The sequence below is a fragment of the Microchirus variegatus genome (genome assembly GCF_963457635.1).
Source record: "Microchirus variegatus genome assembly, chromosome: 20".
In the NCBI taxonomy this organism is placed as follows: domain Eukaryota; kingdom Metazoa; phylum Chordata; class Actinopteri; order Pleuronectiformes; family Soleidae; genus Microchirus; species Microchirus variegatus.
In genome coordinates this window covers 2,727,543-2,753,257 of record NC_139821.1, presented here as the reverse complement: position 1 = coordinate 2,753,257, position 25,715 = coordinate 2,727,543, and the positions used below count along the sequence as shown (strand labels likewise).

The following is a 25,715-nucleotide window of genomic DNA, read 5'->3' as shown; positions in this document are numbered from 1 at the left end:
ATATATCTTAGAACCGAAGCTATTATTTGACAACCAGACTAGTAGATGGATAGGACAATTTAAGAATATATAATATATATATATAATAATTGTATTAATTGAAATAGTAAATCATAAAAGTTACAGGAAAAGAAAAAAGAATCCACCTTTTCTTGGTATTTTTTGTTTCATCCTTTTTTTTTATCATAGAATGGAACTTCCAAACAAACCAGTAAATAAATGTACACAGCCATTTTGTATTTCAGTTAAAAATAGCAAATAAAAACAAAAAAAAGTAGAAAATAGCCACAGTTTAAACAACTTTGCCATTGTGTATTTATCTTCTATGATGCATATGTTGTGCATGTAAATATTGGACTGTCATATTGAGACGAAACGACAAAAAAAACTTAATAAACAATCTAAATGTATCACAATTGATATAGTATTACAAATACATGTGTACTTGCTAAAGATATAAATCCTGTTTACATGTGTTGTCTTTCAATTGCAATTTTTTTCAACAGCACTTTTATTTTGAAAAGCCTTAACAGGAAGCGTGTTGTTTTATCGTCGCGTGCTTGACTATGTTGGGGGGAAAGAAAAAAAAAGCACCGTGGGCCAAAAAAAAAAAAAAAAAAAAACTTTGGGAAAAAATGGGAAAAGTAACAGACGTAAAGACGTTATTCGTGGGTCCGTTGGCGAGATAACGAACCACGGCGCTGGGGCTGCGTGTTTTTCCTCCACCGGACGCCTCTTTTTAACCTGACAATGTTGTCGAAGAAGGGACTTATAACGCACTTTTCCTCGCGTTTCCATTGAAAGCGACTTCACTCATGGAGAAAGGAGCCCGTCGGGAGTCATGAGCACAGGTTTGTTTCGTGTGGGGAAGCTAACTTAACTTTGGCTAAACTTGCTAAAAGTATCCGGGAAAAACACAAAATACACGTTTAAATCTTTTTTTTTTTTTACGCCGAATGCTAACAAACGTACACCGGAGTGTAGTAGCGGTCGCTAGCATCCGCTCTATTTTGAGTTAATTACAGTTTTTCTTAATAACAGCTTTTCTAAATAAGATTTAACGCAGGATTCTGTTTCCGCTGTAGCGCCGTATTTGAATAAAGGGTCATTTTAACCGGGATATGTTTTCTACATTTTCCTGTTATTATTATTATTATTATTATTATTATTATTATTACTGCAGCTCCAGTTGCAGCTGGATGGGGTTAAATCCTTTGTCTTACGCACATCTGTCCTGCCGTGGATGCAACAAGTCGGACAACGGTGATAATAAACAGTCACGCCGCAGCGTTTTATTTACGTTTAAATGCTGTAAAAGGGTGGGAATGTGCGTGGATTTAGAGGAGGGGGGGGGGGGGAATCCACTTCACAGTGTAGGAAATGAGCCATAAAGTTATCCGCTTGTGTTTTTCCACGACACGAGCGGCTTTTAGTGCGGATACCTGGCGTTTTGCGTCCACGGCGGAAAACACACTAGGCCAAAACTCCGGTTGAAAATACGCGCATTTTAGTGTTTCATCTGCTCTTTTCGCCACATAAATGCACATTTATGTTGTTTGTCAACTTTTATGGCATGTTTAGCATGCGCTGGTGAATTCGGCTTACTTGGATCAACTCAAAGTACAAAAATGATTGTGTAGTGGACTCATCCACTGTGAATGTAGGTCTCGTTTGGGGTCAGTGAGACATGTACCCACTTCTAAAACACGAACATTACCAATATATGTTACGAGCCGAATTGAAGAACACATCTCAGTGGTTGGATAAAAAGCACACTTGTTGTCATAAAAAGCAGGCGTCTTTGTTTAAAAGCAGAACGAGATTATAAGTGCAGACTTTGTGGATCGGGTCCGGTACAGGGGGTGAGCAGAGCGGGTTTTTGGCTGTTGGCCTTTTCGGGAAACATCCGCTCGATGACTCCACTTCTCGTGGTGTCGGCCAGCCAACACTTATGAGTGGAAAACATGGCATTAGTGTGTCAATTCACAAGCCTTTTTTTTTTATTATTGGTGCTCAGGCTCTAATTTAAAGTCATTAATACATCATTTAATTGGGAAATACAAACACTGCAAATACAGGTTTTTTATCCACACACAGAGGCAGGAGGATGCCAAGCATACCGAGATCCTTCAAGAACAGGAAGGAGAGTTCCAATTCAATTACCGGCGTAATGCAGTTTAACGTCCAGTTTGCTGCTGTTGTAAAGTTCAACAAGTTGAGTCGTTATTCATTAACCGCGTAATGGATGCAAACGGGCAATTAAATAAATGAGCGACAAGACATTTGTTTTTTTAAGACTGCACATTGGATTTTACGCCATTTCTTGTGTCCTTTGACCTTAAACGTTGACCTTTTTCACCCACAACGTGCAGCTGTTGGAGTAGGCGTGAGAGAAGCTTGGTTTGCAGCAGTGCATCACTTTTAAGCTCAATTTGAGGGAAACTCACAAAACTTTTTGAATCTTAACCACCTTTTAGCCTAAAAATGGCAAAAAAAAACTCTAAATGCTACCCTGTTATGTATTTTTGCCCGTAAACACAACTTCAAATTGGGCAAATGGGAGGGACATAGCATTTTAAGCTAAATTTGAGACCCCGAAAACGCTTCTTTTTTTAAAAAACGTAATCGCCTTTTAGCCTTAAAATGGCAAAAAATCTGTAAATGCTAACCTTGTATGTATTTTTGTTGCGTATACACAACTTCAAATTGGGCAAATTGGAGCGACGTAGCATTTTGAGCTAAATTTGAGGGCCGGTAAACACGGAAACTAGCAAAACTTTTTGAATCTTAACCGCTTTTTAGCCTAAAAATGGCGAAAAATCTCTAAATGCTACACTTGTATGTATTTTTGTTGCGTATACACAACTTCAAATTGGGCAAATTGGAGCGACGTAGCATTTTAAGCTAAATTTGAGGGCCGGTAAACACGGAAACTCGCAAAAAATTTTGAATCTTGAAACCACTTTTTAGCCTTAAAGTGGCTAAAAATCTCTAAATGCTAACTTTGTGTGCATTTTTGTGCGTATAACCGAAACTTCAAATTGGAGCAACATACGACTCTTATCCCAAACAAACACTACTATTTTCACGCGTTCTGTGGCATTTATTTCGCATTAAATTTAATTATTTCGCAGTTTGTTTGCGTGAAATGCAGCGCGTCATTGCAGCGTTACAGCGCCACACACAGGCACATTTAGAGTCGTTTTGTGTTTTGACGTATTCTATTTTTGTTGGGACAATAATATTTGACTCTTCTGCGTTTGCAGGTGTGAAGAAGCCTCCATTAGCGCCCAAACCTAAACTTCCTTCGACCGCCAAACCCTCTCCCCCGCCCATCGCCCCCAAACCCGGGATCCTCGCGCAGCCTTCAGTCGCCTCGCAGCCGTCTCCCGGCACGCTCAAGAGGGCGAAACCCGCTCTCGCTCCGAAACCGTCGTACATCCTCAAATCCACCGTCTCCACTTCTTCTTCTTCTTCTTCTCCTCCGGTTTCCCCGCCGCCACCCAAACCCTGCAGCAGCGTTGTTGGAGGAGGAGGAGGAGGAGGAGGAGGCGACCTTATCAACTCTCAGGAAGCGTTGGACAATAGCCTCTCGCTCCTCAACTCCAAAAATGGGATTTTATCAGAGTGCAGCAAGCGGGAGTCGGACTACATCATCGCCGCCTGCTCGTGCCGGCGTCTGGAGAACGGGAACGGCGTAGCCGACGGCGGCGACGAAGAGCCGCTGCAGAATGGGATTTGTGCCGACGGGTCAAGCGTGGAAAACGGCGACGCCGGCGGAGGGATTTGCAAAAAGACCCGAGACAAACCTCAAAGACAGAGACTTTTGGACAAGGAAGTGGACAAGGAAGAGACGCAGGAGCTAAAGGAGGAGGATCCAGATGCTGTGAAACATCGGGACGTCGTCGTCGTCGTGGATTTACAAACTGAGGATTTAACAGACTGTGACGTCGCGGGTAGCGCCGCCGCCGCCGCCGTCTTCTCGAGCGTCGCGGATTCTTTACAGGCGGAGGAGGAGAGCGATGAAGCCGCCGCCGCCGCCGCCGCCACCAGGCCACACCCTGAACTGCAGGTTCCTGCCGCTCCCAGCAAGCCCCTCCCGGTCCCTCAGCCTCGCAGGCACAAGAAGGCGGCGCTGGTGCGGCAGGACGGCGTGGAGGGCGGCGTCGAATCCGAGCGGGACGTGAGTCAAGCTGGTCTGTCTCACGGCGCGACGGGCGAGGAGGACGCGTGGGAGGACGCGCGGGAGGACTCTTTACCCCCAAAAGACTCAGGTATTATAGAAGACGGCGAGATGGACGCGCCCGTGCCGCCGCCTCGTCAAACCTCGCTGTCCCCTCGCCTCCACAGAACGGTCCACACTCTCCCTGCGCTGCACAAACACACCTCGCACTCTTTAGTCCTGCTCTCGCATTCTGACTCCACGAGCCACAAAACGGAGGGTGGGGCGCAGGAGGAGTGCGGCGGCGACGAGGAGGAGGACGGCTACGGCGACTTCGAGCGCTACCCGATCGCTCACAGCCTCCCCAAGCAGATCAAGCTCGGCTGCCACGCCAGGAAAGCCCTATCCGCCGAGGAGCCGCCGCTGCCCAGGGCGCCGCCCAGGAAACCTCAACGCCATAGCCTGCCCGCGATGCCGCCGCCGCCGTCCGCGTGCCCGCCGGCGCCGCCGCACGCCAACACGCCCATGCGGGAGCTGCCGGCGCCCCCTCAGGAGAAGACGAGCTGGCGTTTCTCGCGCCCGTGCGTCACCTTCTTCAGCCGCCAGGTGCCCAGCCGGAGCAGCATGCCGCCCAAGAGCCGAGCGCCGGCGCTGGGCGGGAAGCAGAGGGCGCAGTCGTTCTCCGCCGCCGACCTGGCAACCCGGGCCCACCCGCAAAAACGCAGCCTCTCCTTCCGGAAGCTGCTGGAGCTCAGGGTGTCTGTGAAGATGCTGCCGAAGCTGCTGGCCAAAGGAGGGCAGGCCGCGGACTTTACCACCGCGGAGACAAAGCAGGGGGGGCGGCCCAGCAGCTGCATCGTGGAGGCCGGCGTCCGCGGAGGAGACGGCGACGACGACGGCGACGGCGACGACGGATCGGTGGAGTACGAGAACGTCCCCCTGTACGAGGAGATTCCCGAGTACATGAACCTGCCGTTCCACAGCGGCAGACTCGGGTGGCCGCACGACCCCGACGCCGCCGACTCGGACATTTACGAGGTCCAGGATCCTTATCATCGATACCTGGACCACGAATACGAGAGGTACAGTACTCGGATTTACAATGTTTACGAGTAAAAAAAATGCGAGTTTTCAGCTTCTTAATTGTGAATATTTGACGGTTTCTTCCGTCGGTTAGTTAATAGATCGTAGGAAGGCTCAAAACAGTGTCGGACAGGCTAACAATTAGCCACGCGCTAATCTAATACTTTTATCTAATGTCTATCTAACCGTCTATCTATCTAACCTTCGCTTTATCGATATCTGGCAGTTATTTAACCGTTTAGGAATTACTAGGTGTTACAAACAAGCAAAATAAGCTTCTTAAATGTGAATATTTTCTTGTTTAACAAAAGAAAAACGTTGGTTTGTGGACAAAATAAGACGCTAGCAGGCTGCAGGACAAACACGCCAGATGTTTGCACGCACAGAAGAAGAATATAAAAGCGTCAACAATTAGCCACATGCTAGTCTAGACACCGCCTAAGCTCATTGTTGCCCCCTTGAGGAACGGAGGACATGGTTCAATTAATCATTTAATCTGTCTGGGACTCGTTTGGTCCAGAAAATGTCAGAAAATCTTGACCAAATCTTGAATTGATGATGATGTCAAGCGAAATTATTAATTTCTTAGTTATATGGAGCAAAAAAAAGGCAGAAAATGTTCACATTTAAGAAGCTGAACCCTCACAAAACACTGAAAACAACCTGTTTTCAGTGTTTTGTTTTTCAGTGGGAACTCACACAGGTGGAACCAGGGCTTGTTTTGATCTTTGCAGGAGCGTGAAATGCTCTCTGAGGCGCTGGCATTGAATTTTGAAATTGAATGGCGCATTGACGTGCAGCAGGTCGGCCTGTTTTCCTGTGGGTTATTTTCAGTGGCCGGAGCAGGAAATGTCTGAGAATCGCAGAAACGCCACACGGGTTTCTGGAGAACAGGGGGAAAATAAACCTCCAGCAACCACCGCCGGCCTCCTCCTCCTCCTCCTCCTCCTCCTCCTCCTCCTCCTCCTCCTCCTCCTCCTCCTTTAGCCTCGTCTTAACCTCATCACTCCTGTTTTCTCCAAGAGAATCTGCAGCGACTGTTAATTCACGCCCTTTAATAATTTTAAGAAACACTGTGGTTTGTTTGTTTGTTTTCATCACACCTTTGGGGAAAACATGAGAGTTAAGTGGTGAATTATGATATAAATGTTTAATCATGCAGTAAAACACACTTTGATAGCTTGTGTTTTAATGTCCACACGTTGACATGATAAGTGGTTTTAAAGATAAGACACTGCTCCACATTAATTCATAGGGAGGACAAGGGATGCACGATATTATACTTGTTATTTATTTGGCAAATTAACAAAGTGAATTCACAGTTTTATACCCTAATCTGAGCCGGACATTAATCCAGCACAGCATTCATCTGCTAAAACTAATGTTTCTGTTCAGGAATGCAAGTAAATAACTGTAATTTGACGTCTAAATCAAGAAATAATAATGTGCTTTGCTATATTTTTCTGTTTTTTTACATTTGAAAATTCATGGGTCACAATAATAGTGTTAAAAACTACTTTAGTGTATTAACCAAAATAAATAAACATAAAAAATAATATTTCTGAATAAGAACGGAAGACTCTTGGATTAGAGGCGAAAACGTATTCAACCTTATTTTAACTAAAAACAAACTACAACTACTACGACAACTACAAATTTATAGCGCATCGATTATCGCAAAACATTTCAGCAGCTGCAAATATTTAGTTAGTTAGTGGACGTCGTTTTGTCAACGGAATTTACAAGGTTCCTTGAATGCTCTTGAAGATGCATTTCGTTAGCTCAACGCTCTGTGGGCCCTGCGTTACTTCCTCTAACTCTCATGCACTGGAGTTTAGAATATATGAATATATATAAATATAACACCGTTGCTCGGAAAGTCCGGTTCGTTTGAGGAAGGCGCGAGTGCGCAACCCGAACTCTGGTCCGCCTAAAAACCGCATGTAGGTCTCGGTTCGCTTTCAAGTGAACCAAATGCAGGATGTGGACTACGACGCAGGGCATTGTGGGTAAACGCAACGAAAACATACACGCGTATGGAACAAAAAATTTAAAAAACTTAAACCGACAGGATTTGACGCAGCTCCGTGTTTTGAAGTTGCCCTGGATTAACCGATAGATTAGCTACAGATGAGTTTTCTTGTTCGTCGTTTGTCTCGTCATCTCCTTCAGGTTTTCTTGACGCAGCGCCGCCTCAGGCAAGGAGGGGAATCGGTTCGTTTCACTAAAGTACGAAAGCAAACTCAGACCAAGCTGAATGTTGCCACCCCCAACTTGGGGCGGAGTCTTGGATTTGAAAGCGACCTTAAGGTCCAGAGCCGTTCCCACGTTTCCTGCCCCCTCTGCTCAAACTGGGTCACTGCAAGCGACGAGGTCGCGGCCGCGGTGTGAAACCGTCAAACCTCCTCTCCTGCTTCTTAATTCTGTCCGCGGCGTGTGTGTGTTGTGTCGAGCGAAACCCCGTGGCGTTTCCCTGGCAGCCATCTTTCTTTCTTCCTTGAGCCCCCGAAATGACGTTTATGTAAGAAGCCTCCGGGCCCCGTAAACAAGTGGCGCTCTGTGTTTGGGACCCTGTGAGCTGGGAATAGCTCGGGCCATAGAGGGAAAGAAGTTCAGAAAAGAGTCGAGGTAAAAGAAACTGTCAATGGTGTCCGAAAGGAAAAGCAAGGGGAGCGGGGAGCGACCGGTCGATGGCGGTGAAAGGAAATTTGAATTTTCCTGTCTGGTGTCGTCGTACCTCTTTGTCAGCACAAACATCCAGGCAGACTTTACATTAATAGGCCTTTTTTATTTGATCTGTGTGAATCAGAATCAGACGTGTTGAGAGGCAGATAAACACATTACGGACGCGAGGTGCGTGTCGACGCTTGCACGGGAACCTGGCAGACGGCGGCGTCTGTGGGCAGCAGCGGCGTGTTTTTGACGGGAAGCCAGAAACAGCAGAAGTGATAGAGTGAACGGTGATTTTTAAAGGTTTTCTGTGGAATTATGACAGGACATTTTCATTTAAGCACATTAACTATGAGCACAGCGGTAATTTGATAATCATTTTACTATATTTTCATTCAGTAAACACCCAGAAAATTTATGTAATCGAGTTTGACATCATCCTACTATTAATAATGTCATTAGGTCGGCAAATACATATTAATTTAATCACTAATATATATGTTTTAGTGTGGTTGTATGAGGTAATTATACTAACAGACTAATAAAAAAAATCCTTAAGTACATAAAATGTACCCATTGTAAACTTAATTAATCTCATTGACATTAGAACATTAAAAAAAAAAAGATTTGAGCTCATATTTGTATTTTTTAATCGCTATTTTACAGCATAGGAACCATTTTTCCTTATACTAGTGCAGTATCTCGTATATATTTGTCGTATTTCTGCCCATATCTCTTGCATTTCCTGTCAGTTTATATGGATGGGACATTTTTGTCCTTAAGGTGCTGAGTGTAGTGTTTTTTTAAACTGTGACAAATTCATATTATTTTAATCACTAATATATATATGTTTTGTGTGTGGAAGGAGGCAAACACATTTTGTATGTTTTTCTGCTTTAACTCGTCAATAGACGGCCTTTTCCAGCCAGAAAAAAAGTCAATTTGGTAAACAAACTCTCCCACACCAAAGTCCATAGAGAAAATCAGTAAACGGGGGTTGTTGATCGACTGCTGCCTCCATTAGTAAAGTTCAAATGTGTTATTTTGTACGGAAGCGTATTGCATTCACTTTAAAAAATAAAAAAAAACTCCTGTTTTTCTCAGTAATTAATTTTTCGATTTGATTTTTTGAATAATTTTTTTTCTGTCTAATTTTTTTTTCTGTTTTTCTGAGTCATTTTTTTTTCTGTTTTTCGTGCAAATATTTTTTCCCCTGTTTTTCAGAGTAAATTTTTTTTCTGTTTTTCGTACTAATATTTTTTCCCCCGTTTTTCTGAGTAAATTTTTTTTTTAAATTACTCAGAAAATCAGAAAAAAAATTACTCCGAAAAACGGGAAAAAAAAAATTTGCACGAAAAACGGGGAAAAAATTTGCACGAAAAACAGGAAAAAAAATGACTCCGAAAAACAGAAAAAAATTATTAGTAAGAAAAACGGGGGAAAAAAAATTTGCACGAAAAACGGAAAAAAATTACTCAGAAAAACTGAAAAAAAAAAATAGACAGAAAAACAGGGAAAAAATATTAGTCAGAAAAACTGAAAAAAAATAATTCAAAAAATCAAACCGAAAATTTATTACTGAGAAAAACAGGAGTTTTTTTGTTTGTTTCCCAAGTGAATGCATTACGCTTCTGTAATTTTGTGACTTCTGTGTTTGAAATCTTTTATTCAAATCAACCACGGTGACACAAACTGGCCACACGAGGCAGCAGTGGACCTGCAGCTCCTGTGTCGCAGCAGGCTTAAAAACGATGGTTTTCTCTATGGGATTTGGTACAGGCGAGTGAGAGTGTTTTCCTTCTTTTTAATTAAAAGCGACACAAACGGTAACTTCCAGTTGGGAAATGACAACATATTGTAGGATATTGTAGACTTAAGCTGGTGTATATTTGACGAGATTGACCCATTTATTGAGTGGCTGGAAGCTCATGTTTTCATTAAGCTCATGTCTGCTTCTCCTCTGCGGGTTCTAGACACAGGAAATCACCTGTATGTAAGACACAGACGATACCTCATACAAGCACATTTCAAAACTATCTTTGTAGAGATATTATTATTTTTTGACATAAAAATACCACATTTGTCTTTTCCCTAAATTTAGCAGTCTTATCTGTTGCTTTTTTTTTTTTTTTTATCCCGCACCACATTTTCTGGACTTCCTCAGTCAGGATGTTGAAATGCTTCCTAACGTCATGAAAACATATTGTAAATAATCCCCGAATGAGTCTTGGTTTTGACTCGTATGCATGTGTTTGGGTGAAGATTATAGCACGTGATCAGTTTCATCCTCTGTGTTTCACAAACGTGACGCATCCCTTCGTCTTTATTTATCCAGGGAGGGATCGTCTGTACTCGCACACTCCTTCTCCTGACTAATAATACACTGTGTAAAAAAAATACTGACACTCAGAACCTTAAGTACATAAAACGTGCCCGTCGTAAAACCGAATTAATCTCATTGACGTTAGAACATAAACAATAATAGTAATAGTAGTAGTGGACTAGTGCAGTGTTTCGTCTACACGTATGCAGAAACGGCTCGTTTAGCGATATATATTTGCGTCAGTGACAAAAGCGTCATAAAATTAAATGGGTTTTTCATAATTTGGTACCTAAGAAATCTCAAATGGCACAGATGGTGCCAAATGAGAGAACGCTTAGACATTTCTTTACTAAAACCTCTGTAATTTCACTCTGCTTCATTTCAACAGCATCAGACTTTGCACAGCTCATGTCCACATGTTGTTACATGACCTCCATGTGTTTTAAAGCTCCTACTGCACGTTTTAAAGGTGATATTTGCTTTAAAATGCAATATATTTTTAGGCGAGAGAAAACAATCCTTCAGTTATGCTGTGTTCCATGTGCATTTACTCTGACACAGTGGCATCTAAAGTGAAACTTACACCTCTGGTGGAATCTCACAAGTGTGATCTTTATTTTGATACCTAGATAATCCACATAGAGCTTGTAACTGCAGAGAGTTACTCTATTTAGTTTGGGCATGTCATGGAGCAGGAACCAAAAAGAGGGTCAGGGAAGAAGTGGTTAAGGTGCGTTGAGTGTGTAGTGCTTTTTAGTGACGCTAAATACACGTGTATTGTGTTGAATCTGTGTTTCTGCCCCGAGCAGCGATTGGCTGAGGCAGGACATCCACTCCGAGGAGGAGATCCACACCTCGGACGAAGAGGACGACAGCTCCACCTCCAGCAAGGAGCACCTGGACGAGGCGGACAGACAGGTAATCGTCACGTCCCACGTTTTTTAAATTCCGCTAGCAAAAATAGGAATAGCGTCCTTCCGCTTTAGCGGGTACATAAACCTGACTGTCATCGGCATAACGGTGGAATTTTAATGTTATGTGTAGCGCTGGGCACGTTTTGCGCTTAACAGGCGGGTTAACGGCGTCAAAATGTTAGCGCATAACACGTCATGTTTACGTGACTCCCGGTTGTTAAAATTAGTCTCTAAAGTAACGCTAAACTTTAAAAACGGAGGCGCACAGGTACGCTGGTTATTTGTAGCACTGCTCTTTTCCTGTAGGTGCGCTAAAGGAGCTAACGCAGCCAACTGGTAAACGGTGCCTGGATTCTAAAACTCGTCACAAACGTGGCGTCTTTTTCCAGGCCGGATACGCGGAAACGCGTGCTAGCGTTGACGCCGCTAACCGCCGTCAACTTCCCCATCGCTAGCTATATGTTACGGCTGTCGCTCTTTAAAATTTGTTACTTAAGGTGAGGACGATTCACGTTCGAACCCTAAAATCCGGTTGGTTGTCGAAATATACAGCGTAGAAGCCCGTCACAACATCTGAAGTAATTACTGTGTTGGCCAGCAGGAGGCGCAGTGAGCACTGCTTGGCCTGAGACTCCACTTTGAATCCGTGAGGAAAAACAGTAAGACAGCGATGTCGTGTTGTTCTCAGAGCAGGGATTAACTGAAATTGGAGGACGCATGCAAAGTAGGGCTAGCTCATGGCCAAGCGAAAAAGGGAATTTAGTTCGTAAGCATGAGGGTTGCCAGTTTGAATCCCTGAGCAAGGTACCCAACCACATGAAAACCTTCAGTCAACAGAACAAACCAACCACTGAAAAATGCGGTTCTTACTAGTTTGTTTGTTGGTTTTGCTTGAGTAAAAAAAAAAAAAAAAAAGCTTTTATTTTGAAAAAAATCTTTGTCCTGCGTGACCCTCTGTGTGACACCGATGTCCCTCAAAGCTCCAGGACTTCACACGTCTCTGATAGGACGTTTCAGTCAAGTGGAGGCCAAGGCTGCTGTCCAAATTAAGTCACTGAGAGAGAGAGAGAGAGAGCCCATTACCATTCAACGACACACACCATCGAGAGTGTGACATGGAGAGAGAGTGAGATAGAGAGTGAGAGCGGCAGGGAGGGCTGGGGGGGTCGTTTGTCCCACTTTCCGAAGCTGTAAACTCCACTCTGACGCTTTTAGAGCTCAGACGAGCCCGTCCAGCGATCAATCATGGTGATCTGCGGCGAATCCGTGAGTGCTCCAGTTCCGTGATTTGTTTGTGTTCCGTGGCGTCCGTTTTCCACCGACACCCACCCCACGTTGTTGTGTGCCGCTCTTTCAGCAGGAGGACGAGATGAAGAGGAAGAAGGTGGTGCACATCGCCCAGGAGATCATGAGCTCGGAGAAAGTGTGAGTGCTTTAGTCATGAACTGTGTACAACACAGATTACGCAGATTACGAAATTCTGACATCCAATATATGACTAATAATACACTGTGTCACAAATACTAACACTCAGAACCTTAAGTACATAAAATGTGCCCATTGTAAAGTTGTATAAATTAATCTCATTGACATTAGAACATAAAAAATATCTTGTCAAGCAAATTGTTGTATAGTTAGCGATTTAAAAGAAAAACGGACGTCAATAATAATTTCCTTGGTAATCCAGCATGTGGCAGTGTTGTATTATAACTGTCCATTGGGCGCTTTTACAAATAAAAATAAAAGTTTTATTTCGTAATCGGGACTGATTTTGGTTAAATTAACTATTGTTTAATAGCAGTTTATGTGGATGGGACATTTTTGTCCTTAAGGCGCTGAGTGTGTAGTTCTTTTTAAAAACATTAAAATAAGTTGTATTTAAAGGATTTTTTCAAGGTCATTTTTGATGCTGCTTAAAAATCCATCCATTAAAAGTAAATTAGTTTTAATATAGTGCATATGTACATGTATATTGGGTTTAATAACATTTTTTGAGAGGGTCCATTTTTGTCCTTATGGCGCTGAGTGTGTAGTTCTTTTTAAAAAGTGACACTACACAATAATAATAATGGAAAAAAGACACTTTTGGTAATCGGTGACATTTCCACCCACAATAAATCCTATCATCGAATCGTCAAATATTGCACACTGTTTTTTAATGTGAAAAATGGTGGAATTACATTAAAATAAGTGTCATTCAAAGGGTTAAAATACTGAAAATGACTGATTTTTTTTGCCAAAAAATACATTTGTTTTAATGTACTGTATATGTAATGGGTTTAATAACGATTTTAGGGAGGGTACATTTTTGTCCTTAAGGTGCTGAATGTTATTTTTTTACATTAATGATAAAAATGTGATGTAGAGTTCAGTGTTACTGACATTTTTCTGCTCTTTTATCAGATTTGTGGACGTCCTGAAGCTTCTACACATAGTAAGTGTTTTTTTTATTATTATTATTTTTTAAATTTATGTTAAGAAAGTGCAGCTCTGGACAAAAATCGTGCCTAAAATAACGACTTGTAGCGAGGGTTTCCTTCCCCCGTGTAAACGAACGCGGTGATTGTTTTTAAACGGTCACCAGAGCCTGAGACTGGACACAGGAGTTAATGAGTTTCTTGGCCGCTGTGAAGAGGTTGAATAATTCACTTATTCCACAGCTGAGGCTTTTTAAACTTGCTGTGTGTGCGTGTGTGTGTGTGTGTTTTATTGAGGAATAAGACGGACGAGGAGTTGAGTTTTGGTTTGGCTCTGTTCATGCGAGCGCTTGAGAAATTCTCACGTTAAAATGAAACGGGCAGCAGAAAAACGTGTGTTTTTATTACATATTAGTCACATATAAAGGCACTAGAGCGGTCTTGTTTTAATCAATTTATTGTTTTGAGTGAATTTCAGCTTCTAAAATGTAATTATCTTCTAATTCCTGGTCCCTCAGTGACTGTAAAGTGATTATCTTTGGTTCTGGACATTGTCATTTTGAGGTTTGTGATTGTTGACAAAGAGAAAAAGACTATTTTTGACATTTCAGAAGCTGGAACCAGATCATTCAAGTGAATTTTAGCTTCAATTTTTGCAAAAAAAAGGGGAAACACAAGGAAATGGGAAATATTAAAATGACCAAAATAAGGTCAGTTTGGGGGGATTTAGACTGATTTAGGTTTATTGCCCAACTTCATCAAGGACATTAAACGATCATTTTCAAACTCGGCACTTCCAATTGTTTTCTTTTTAAGGAAAATACAAAATATTAGTGTAAAATTGCCTCGACAAACTTCCCAAATTCCATATTTTGTCCAAAAATGTCAATTTTTATTTTTTTAGAAACTGAAACCAGATATTTAATGTCACTTTTAGCAAGAACAGTTAGTCCAATAATTCATTTATTTACTAATATGTTGTTTTAAACATCCAAATGCCATATTTTGTCCCAGATTTCCACTTTATTGTGATTGACAAAGGAAAAATGACTATTTTTAACAATTTAGAAGCTAAAACCACATATTTAATGTTACTTTTAGCAAGAAAATTTAGTCCAATGATAGATTTATTTGTTTTATTTACTAATATATTGTTTTAAAATGTCCAAATGCCATATTTTGTCCAGTATTTCCACTTAATTGTGATTGACCAAAGAAAAAAACGACTATTTTTAACAATTTAGAAGCTAAAACCACATATTTAATGTAACTTTTAGCAAGAAAAGTGAGTCCAATAATTGTTTTATTTACTAATATGTTGTTTTAAATGTCCAAATGCCATATTTTGTCCAGGATTTCTACTTAATTGTGATTGTTGACTAAGAAAAAACTACTATTGTAAAGTTTTAGAAGCTAAAACCACATAATTAATGTTAATTTTTGCAAGAAAATTTAGTCCAATAATTCATTTACTTGTTTCATTTACTATTAAGTTGTTTTTAAATGTCCAAATGCCATATTTTGTCCAGGATTTCTACTTTATTGTGATTGTAAACATAGAAAAAACTACTATTTTTACATTTTAGAAGCTAAAACAACATATTTAATGTTACTTTTAGCAAGAACAGTGAGTCCAATAATTCATTTATTTTCTAATATATTGTTTTTAAAATGTCCAAATGCCATATTTTGTCCAGGATTTCCCTTTTATCGTGATTGACAAAGAAAAAAGCGACTATTTTAAACATTTTAGAAGCTAAAACCACATAATTAATGTTACTTTTAGCAAGAAAAGTTAGTCCAATAATTGTTTTATTTGTTTTATTTACTAATATATTGTTTTAAAACATCCAAATGCCATAGTTTGTTTGAGGAGTCAGGGAGGGATGGAGGGAGGTAGGGAGGGGGCGGAGTCACGGCTCTCTCTGTCCAAGAAACGAGGTCAGGTCACATATTTGTGTGTCGGTCGACGGCCGAGCAGCAGCTGCTTCCTCAGGCCGCAGAGACGACACACACACACACACAACCCTCTGTGTGTGTGCGTGTGTGTGTGTGCAGGTGGAGGCGTGACAAAACAAATGTCTTTTATAAAAGTTTTCTTTTGGTGTGGGGAAAACAAAACCACAAATCTATTCCCGGACTCCTCTCGCTCCAAGTTTAGTCGTCTTTGGTGTCGACGTCTGTGCGTCTTTTTCTCACTTTTGAACGCGGTGAGGGATGTGTGGCGAGAGCCAGACGCTCTTTGATGTGATGTTCTCGCTGTAAACAACGTAAATAAAGACAGTAAACGAGCTGCAGCTACAGAAACTGGTCAGTGTTGGACGCTAACGTGTCTGCAGGACGCGTTTTCTGGTATAAACGCTGACTTTTCTGGTCCTAATGAGGACAGAAGCTCGTCTTTGAGCCTCCGTTTTAAAGCTGCAGTATGTAACTTCAGTTGATGTTATTATTGTGTGGCTTGTGACGACGATTGTTCGATCAATCGACTACTAAATTGCTGTTATTACAGATTTTATCATCACTGAATCGCTGAGATAATGTTGTTTGCTGAACTTTACATACATTATTACACTTTATATACATTATTATTACCATTTATTTTTTCTTTTTATTAAATAATCAAATAGTTCGCTGATTTTCCTGTTACTTAAAATATTTTTTTGTGGTTTTTTTTTTTCATATTAACAAATAAAAAAATGTAATAATTAGGTTTGTGGAGAAAATAAGACATTTATTAGATGTGACAGTATTTGTTTGCTGCGTCCTTGTCAGACCTGGCTGAGGGAGCGCTTGTGTGTATGCAGCAGCAGAGCCGGGGCGGGTGGGAACAGTCCTGTCAGTTGTGTGTGTGTGTGTGTGTGTGTGTGTGTGTGTTTTCACCAGGTCACTGGGTCCTGCGTCGCCTCTCTGTTTCCTTCCAGGTGGATGTGTGTGTTGGCAAACTGGACTCAGTCAAGAGTGTTGACTCAGCATTGTGTGTGTGTGCGTGTGCGTGTGTGTGTGTGTGTGTGTGTGTGTGTGTGTGTGTGCGTGCAAAGGGGTGGGGGGGTAGTGTTGATGATGTCATGACCAGGTGCTCCTCTGAAGCTGTAATATATTATATTGTCACCACACCCTGTACAGCTGTCTGTGTGTGTGTGTGTGTGTGTGTGTGTGTGTGTGTGTGTGTGTGTGTAAAGATTTATTTCAGTGTGTATTTTTTCTTTCTCAGGACTTCAGGGATGCTGTTGCCAAGGCGACGCGTCAGAACGGGAAGCCTGTGGTGGACGAGAGGATCCTCAACCAGATCCTGTACTACCTCCCTCAGCTGTACCAGCTGAACAGAGACCTGCAGAGGGAGCTAGAGGACAGGGTGGCTCACTGGTGACTACACACTACACACACTAACACACACAGACTCACAGACACAAACACGCACAGACTCACAAACACACACAGAAACAAACGGACTCACACACAGACTCACAAACACACACAGACTCACACAGAAACGAACACAAACACTCACACACATAAACAAACACACAGACTCACATAGACAGAAACAAACAAACGGACTCACACACAGACTCACGAACACACACAGACTCACACAGAAACGAACACAAACAGACTCACACACATAAACAAACACACAGACTCACACACAGAAACAGACACCGACTCACACATACAGACTCGCACACACACAGACACACACAGACTCACAAATACAGAAACAAACAGACTCACAAACACACACAGACTCGCACACAGAAACAGACACACAAATACACACACACGGAAACGAACACACACAGAAACAAACACATACAGACACACAAACACATAGGAACAAACACATACAGACACACAAACACATAGGAACAAACACATACAGACACAAACGCATAGAAACAAACACATACAAACACACAAACACATACAGACACGCAAACACAGAAACAAACACATACAGACTCACAAACACATAGAAACAAACACATACAGACACACAAACACATACAGACACACAAACACATACAGACACGCAAACACAGAAACAAACACATACAGACTCACAAACACAGAAACAAACACATACAGACACAAATGCATAGAAACAAACACATACAGACACACAAACACAGAAACAAACACACAGACTCACACACAAACACACAGACTCACACACAAACACACACAGGCTACTACAAACAGGTTTTCTCAAACCTTTTGGGACTAAGGACAACCTTAATAATCGTAAGATGGACTAAGATTATCTTTGTGCTCATAGATCTTGCTAAAGCTCAGCAGTGATGGATGGATTGTGTCCCACAGACACTAAAATGGCTAAAACAGAGTTGTCCCGTGTGTGTGTGTGTGTGTGTGTGTGTCCTCACAGGAGCGATCACCAGCGTCTGTCGGACATCTTTGTGCAGAAGGGTCCGTACCTGAAGATGTACTCCACCTACATACGACAGTTCGACAACAACGTGGCTCTGCTGGACGAGCAGTGCAGGAAGAACCCGGCGTTCGCCGCCGTGGTCCGAGAGTTTGAGGTAGAGTCGCCGGGGGAAACACTTTATATTGTGATTTACCGTCTTTTAAAAGTAGAAGTTGTTAAACTCTGATGTTTACTCTTTTTTTGTGTTTGTGTTCATCTCAGACGAGTGCGAGGTGTGCCAGTCTGGCTCTGAAACACTACCTGTTAAAACCAGTGCAGAGGATTCCTCAGTACCAGCTGCTGCTCACAGGTTTGTTCTGATTTTCGCTGACTCTACTGACACCTGGTGGACGGTCAGAGTAACACAGAAGAGTGGATTCCCACTGCCAAAAAAAAAGTATCTCGGAATGACTTGAAATTTACCGTCATAATAGTCGGCGTCGCCCCGAACAAGGATCCGTCGAAAATATTTGTAAAAATCTTAAGGAATAATTTTAATGAATTTGTGAAATTCAGGAAATGATCCGTTTGCCCTGATGCACTTTGACAGTGAGCTGATTTTCTTCAAAAAAAAAAAAAGGATCTCGGAATGACTAGAAATTTACCATCATAATAGTCGGCATCGCCCTGAACAAGGATCCGTTGAAAATATTTGTAAAAATCTTAAGGAATAATTTTAATGATTTTTTGAAATTCAGGAAATGATCCATTTCCATCACTTTGACAGTGAGCTGACTTTCTTCTCAAAAACAAGAAGTATCTCGGAATGACTTGAAATTTACCATCATAATAGTCAGTATCGCCCTGAACAAGGATCTATTGAAAATATTTTCAAACCTCTTAAGAAATCATTTTAATGAATTTGTGAAATTCAGGAAATGATCCGCTTGCCCTGATGCACTTTAACAGTGAGCTGACTTTCTTCACAAAAACAAAAAAAAAAAAGTATCTCGGAATAACTTGAAATTTACCATCATAATAGTCGGCATCGCCCTGAACAAGGATCAGTTGAAAATATTTTCAAACCTCTTAAGGAATAATTTTAATCAATTTTTGAAATTCAGAAAATTTGCCATTTGCCCTCATGCACTTTAACAGTGAGCTGGCTTTCTTCTTGAAAACAAAAAGTTTCTCGGAAAGACTTGAAATTTACCATCATAATAGTCGGCATCGCCCTGAACAAGGATCAGTTGAAATTATTTGCAAACCTCTTAAGGAATCATTTTTATGTTGTGTTTACATTTTCTTCTGTGGTTTTTCCCAGATTATTTGAAGAACCTTCCAGAAGATTCAGAAGATTACAAAGACACACAAGGTAAAAAAAACAACAACAACACAACACAAGTTTTTATACGGAAAATCATTAAAAAAAATTAAAACTAATTAAATGCGTCTCCTCCTCCTCTCGTCCTCACAGCTGCGCTCAGCATCGTGAAGGAAGTGGCTAACCACGCCAACGACATCATGAAACAAGGGGTAAAGTTCGTAAACGCGACTTTTCCGTAAACGTCGTCTGATTTTCGACTTCTTTCTGATGTTTTTGTGTGTGTGTGTGTGTTTATCGTCAGGATAACTTTCAGAAGCTGATGCAGATCCAGTACAGTCTCAACGGTCACCATGAGATCGTTCAGCCGGGCAGAGTAAGTTTTTTACCTCTGTTTTACCGTGATTTTGTCATATTTTTTATCTCAATCTGGGATTAAATCTGCTGATTTCTGCAGGTGTTCCTAAAGGAGGGCACGCTGATGAAGCTGTCCAGGAAAGTCATGCAGCCGCGGATGTTTTTCCTGGTGAGTTTTTCCTGTTATTTCACCCTCGATTGTCTGGAAGGATTTAATAAAAAAAAAAAAACAGACACATTCCAGTTCTCATTGTTTTATATCTCAGGTTTTTGTGTGTGTAATCCACAGTTTCTCCACTAGGTGATTGATTTATGTTTTACTCCCTCTCTGTTGCAGTTTAATGACGCTCTCATGTACACCACGCCAGTCCAGTCGGCTCAGTATAAACTCAACAGTGTCCTCTCTCTGGCCGGGATGAAGGTGAGAAGGTTATTTTTTCTGTTTGTGTTCAATGTCTGTCTTTTATTTTCTTAATTTAACCTCGTTGTTAAATTTAATCTACAGCTGCTGTTTGTTGATTTATATTCCTATGACTTTTACAAGTGTTTTTTCTACAGTAAAAGCACTGGTTTAAACTGAATTGTGGCTTCCTAACGGCTAAAAGTTAAACGTCTCAAACCTCAAACGACCTGAGGAGTCGGTGAACTTCTAGGCTGTCGGGAGTCGGCCGGTTTAGTGAAATAAATAAAAAGTTTGTTTTTGTGGGGGGGAAAAAGCAACTGCTTAGTCAGGGTGTGTGATGTGAGGGTGATATTTGTGACAATATTTCATCGAATTTCAAAATAAAAGTGTTAATTTCAAAATAAAAGTCTTTTGAAATGCCGTAATATACAATTAAAAAAATTAATTATTACAATTTAAATATTTTTTGTTCTCAGGAACTTGATAAATGTCGATAAGTCACTAAAACTTAAATTTTTTCATCTAAAAGTTTATTTTTGTTGTTTTTGATGACCAGTTTCATGGATTTAATATTTACTTTATACATCATTTTTTATTGAAAACTGCAGTACAAACATAAAATGTTGGAAATACAGACCATTAGTCTTTTTCAATAAGTGGTTATTTAAGTTTTTATATTATTTGTTGTAATTAAACTGCTATATTTTATCAAATAAAGGGAAAAAACTTAGTATATGGACCCCAAACATCTATTTTTGATGTCGGTTATTAGCTAACTCAGCTAACCTGATTTTTAATAATTGGTGTCAGTTCTTCTCTCGGCTGAAGAAAGTAATCAATAATCTGTTTTTGTGTTTTCCAGGTGAGTAAGCCGAGTCAGGAGGCGTACCAGAACGAGCTGAACATCGAAAGTGTTGAACGCTCCTTCATCCTCTCTGCCAGGTCAGACTCACTCATACTCCCTCATATATTCACCCACTGGATGGTTGTGATCGCTGTATTGCTGAGATTCTTCGTGTGTTTTATTCACGCGTTTGCAGCTCGGCCACAGAGAGAGACGAGTGGCTGGAGGCCATCGCCAAGGCCATCGACGACTACACCAAGAAGAAAATCACCTTCATATCCAGCCGGAGTCAAGAGGAGGTAAAGTTTGTGGGAGGTTCAAGTTTGTCCTGCACCAAAACGAGGCAGGAGAGTTTGAATTGTTTGACTGTCCTATCGGCTACGAAATTGACTGATATGTGTCGCCTCCATTCCACTAGGGGGCAATAATGCCCCCTTTCAGATTGTTGATATTGGGTTGTTTCCGGTTTAGCCTATAACTAGCTTAAATAGACATATAACAAGCTTAAATAGACATATAACAAGCTTAAATGGATGATAACTAGCTTAAATAGACGTATAACTAGCTTGAATAGACATGTAACAAGTTTTACTAGATGATAACAAGCTTAAATGGATGATAACTAGCTTAAATAGACGTATAACTAGCTTAAATAGACATGTAACAAGCTTAAATAGATGATAAATAGCTTAAATAGACATATAACCAGCTTAAATAGACATGTAACAAGCTTAAATAGATGATGATTAGCTTAAATAGACAAGTAACATGCTTAAAGAGACATAATTAGCTTAAATGGATGATAACTAGCTTAAATAGACATATAACTAGCTTAAATAGACATGTAACAAGCTTAAATAGATGATAAATAGCTTAAATAGACATATTTCTAGCTTAAATAGACATGTAACAAGCTTAAATGGATGATAATTAGCTTAAATAGACAAGTAACATGCTTAAAGAGACATAATTAGCTTAAAAAGAGAGATAACTTGCTTAAATAGATGGATAACTAGCTTAAATAGACGTATAACTAGCTTGAATAGACATGTAACAAGCTTAAATAGATGATGACAAGCTTAAATGGATGATAACTAGCTTAAATAGACATATAACTAGCCTAAATAGACATGTAACAAGCTTAAATAGATGATAAATAGCTTAAATAGACATATAACTAGCTTAAATAGACAAGTAGCATGCTTAAAGAGACATAATTAGCTTAAATAGATGGATAACTAGCTTAAATAGACAGATAACTAGCTTAAATAGATAACAAGCCTAAGTAGCTGGATAGATAACTAGCTTAAAGAGACTGATACCTTGCTTAAATAGACAGATAACTAGTATAAATAGCTATAGATAATAAGCTTAAGTAGCTAGATAGATAACTAGTTTAAAGACTTATTACTAGCTTAAATAGAGGGATAACTAGCTTAAATAGGTCCTATAGGTCACTTGTTTGACCCTGTGTGTTTCCGTCTTCTGTCACGATCAGGCTGAGACCGTGGTGGACAGCGGGGCCCCGTTGGGCTCCAAGGCTCCCATCTGGATCCCGGACCTGAGAGCCACCATGTGCATGATGTGCACCTGTGAATTCACCCTGACCTGGAGGAGGCATCACTGTCGAGCCTGTGGGAAGGTCAGCGTGACCTCACACTACACATTTATTTATTTATTTATTTATGTATTTATTTATGTATAAATCTGTGTGTGTGTGTGACACAGGTGGTGTGTCAGGCCTGCTCTGCTAATAAGTACTACCTGGAGTACTTGAAGAACCAGCCCGCACGAGTGTGCGATCACTGCTTCGCCAAACTACAGGAGAACAGTGAGTAAAACACCCGTCACTCCCACGCCCAAATTTTCCGACTTCCGGTGTAAATGGAAACGCAGCAATAGATTAGATTTTAAGGATCTGAGGAGGTGATGATGTGAAAGTTTTTTTTTCCGTAATCCCCAGGAGGATCAGTCGCTTAATCAGGAAGTGAACAGAAGCTCACGATCATCGCCAAATTTTGTCCTTTCCTATTGTTTTTATAAAGAGGGAGAGAGAGAGAGACCTCTAGTGGCAGACATTTTATACTAAATACAAACACTTCCATTCAAAGGTCCTTGAAATCCTTAAAAGTCTTTGAATTGGGGGAAAAAAAGCCATTGAAAGTTTTTCGAAATCACCCTGGGTCAATTCCGACTTCTGATGTAAATGGAATGCACAAATAGATTGAATTTTAAGGATCAGTCTGGTGATGATGTGAAAGTTTTCTCGTCGTCAACAAATCCCGTAATCCCCAGGAGGATCAGTCGCTTAATCAGGAAGTGAACTGAAGCTCACGATCGTCATCAAATTGAGTCTTTTGTTATTGTTTTTATAAAGAGGGGGAGAGAGCGAGAGAGACCTGTAGTGGCAGACATTTTATACTCTATATATGAGTCCTTGGGTCCTTGAAATCCTTGAAAGTTTTTGAATTTGAAAAAAGCCCCTTGAAATTTTTTGGAAAATTGCCCCAAACAGACGAGGGTCATTGAAAGTGCTTGAATTTTGTGCAAGAAAGAAGTTGGTTTAGCTAAAAGTTTAGCTCCCTGGAGTCGAAATTACCTGGCGGTGTCGTGTCTTTCTGCCGTTAACGTGAGATTCCTTGCAGAACAATGAGCGAGTAAAGTTAAGCAAGAGAGCAAATCTTACGTGATGACGCATGGTATATGAAAAATTCCAAGATCTGTCCAATCCAAAGACGATTACAAAGACTTAAGCATGTGTCGGCACATTCAGTCCTTGAATTTGAGGGAAACCGGTCCTGGAAAGTCCTTAAAAAGTCCTTGAATTTGATGTCAACCAAGGTGTGGGTTACCCCTGTCCAATTAGTGTTATTTATGTCATGATTTAGCCCTTAAAAGAAGCGCTAAAGACAAAACGTACCATTGAAAATAAACAATTTAAAGCTGAAATAGACCAAGTTTTTTGTCTTTTCACGACGACGTTCAGCCTCGGTTTCACTTAAATGTTCAGTTTACGTAGAATTGTGTTAATTTGACGTCGCTGCGTTGTGTCCAGGCGACCGCTGCGCCTCCACGTCGACGTCTCCCATCAAACCCGGAGCTTTTTCCTTCACCAGGAAGCAGAAGAAGATTCCCGCCGCGCTGAAAGAGGTCAAACCAAACACTTTTGTGTGTGTGTGTGTGTGTGTGTGTGTGTGTTGATTTTTATTTTGAAAGAGAAAGGATGACCTTTGACCCTTTTTCCTCTCCAGGTCTCCGCAAACACGGAGAACTCGTCCATGAGCGGCTACTTGAACAGGTCGAAGGGCAACAAGAAGCAGTGGAAGAGGCTGTGGTTCGTCATCAAGAACAAAGTCCTGTACACGTACGCCGCCAGCGAGGTACTCGCTCAACCCGCGCGATAACCCGCGCGTTTTTTTTCCCCCTAATCTGAGATGAGTCGGAGTAAGAATAAGAATGTGTGTGTGTGTGTGTTTTCGAAGGACGTGGCGGCGCTGGAGAGTCAACCTCTGCTGGGTTTCTTCCTGCGCGAGGAGAAGAACGGACCGGCTCAGAAGCTGCAGTTCAAGCTGTATCACAAGAACACGCTGTTTTACATCTTCAAGGCCGACGACATCCCCGCTGCACAGAGGTACGGACGCCTCGGCAATCCAGATTAACAGATTACACACCGGAGTTTGGCTGTTAGCTGTTTCGCTAACCCGTGAAGAGGAATTATGATTTTTTTTTCTTAGTCGAAAAGTGTCCCGATCTGACTGAGGGAGCGTTTGTGCGTATACAGCAGCAGAGCAGAGCAGCGTTAATCCCGTCAAACTGACGCTTCTTTGTCCTTTTAGTTAAAAAAAAAAAACAACCTCACTTTACTCGCGCGATGTTTCCGTCGCCTCTGTTTTAAAGTAAACGATCACTTCCTGTGTGCAGCACGCGAATGTCGCCCGGTGACACGGGATCTTAGTTAGACCGAGTAACGAGTTGTGACGACATTTGGCAGATTATTGTTATTCCTAATCTGCCAAATATTACAAATGTTTCTTCTCAGAAACTTAAACTTGATTTGTTTTTAATGACCTGTTTTATGTATTTAATTTAGTATATTCAGTATTTTTATTGAAAATACTGTGTATACACTTTACTTTTACTCCTTTAAAGTATTTTAATACATCAGGACTGCACAAACTTTAACTCTGAAAGAGGTAAAAGTATCAAATTAAACACTTACTGGAATTATTTATGTTGTAATAAGATCTAAGGTTCTTTAAAATTCAATATTTTTTAGCTTATTCTGGACGACATTTGGCAGATTATTATTCCTAATCCGCCAAATATTACAAATGTTTGTTCTCAGAATCTTAAAATTTTCATTCAAAAGTTCACTTTTTTTCTGATTTTTATTGACCTGCTCCATGTATTTAATTTAGTAGTATTATTAAAAGTACCGTATATACACTTTAATTTTACTCCGTTAAAGTACAACTTTTACTCTGAAAGAGCTAAAATGAATAATCACCTGCTTTAATAATTGTATTATATTATATATTGTATTATAGGTTCTTTAAAATTAAATATTTCTTAGTTAAATTGTATATTTTTGTTAAAAAAAACTTTTTTTAAGGTTCCTCCATGCTATCACATGTCAGCTTTATTTTAAAACTCTGATTTTAACCATCAGAACCTGAAATAAGCACTTATAAGTTATTTAAAATATAAAATAAGTCTCGTGGGCCAAATGAAACCCTAACCGGGCCGACTTTGGACCCGAGCCTCACTTTGGGCAAAGTAAAACTCATGTTTCTTCTTCTTCTTCTTCAGGTGGATCGAGGCCTTTCAGGAGGCCATGATTCTGGAGCAGTAG

At 40.7% G+C, this 25,715-nt stretch overlaps 1 protein-coding gene across 1 annotated transcript; it reads left to right on the top strand.

The window, feature by feature from the left end:
- Positions 1-746: 746 nt before the first annotated feature.
- On the top strand, positions 747-25,715 carry fgd6 (FYVE, RhoGEF and PH domain containing 6; the record flags this gene model as incomplete). The annotated part of the gene is made up of 21 exons (XM_083906726.1): positions 747-851; positions 3,267-5,244; positions 11,048-11,156; positions 12,510-12,577; positions 13,556-13,586; positions 16,781-16,932; positions 17,954-18,110; positions 18,218-18,305; positions 19,260-19,310; positions 19,413-19,471; positions 19,564-19,635; positions 19,717-19,785; positions 19,954-20,037; positions 20,882-20,961; positions 21,060-21,162; positions 22,362-22,505; positions 22,592-22,694; positions 23,919-24,013; positions 24,115-24,243; positions 24,346-24,494; positions 25,673-25,715. Exons 1-21 carry the CDS (start codon positions 842-844, stop codon positions 25,713-25,715), a joined length of 3,774 nt encoding a protein of 1,257 aa, XP_083762852.1. The 5' UTR covers positions 747-841.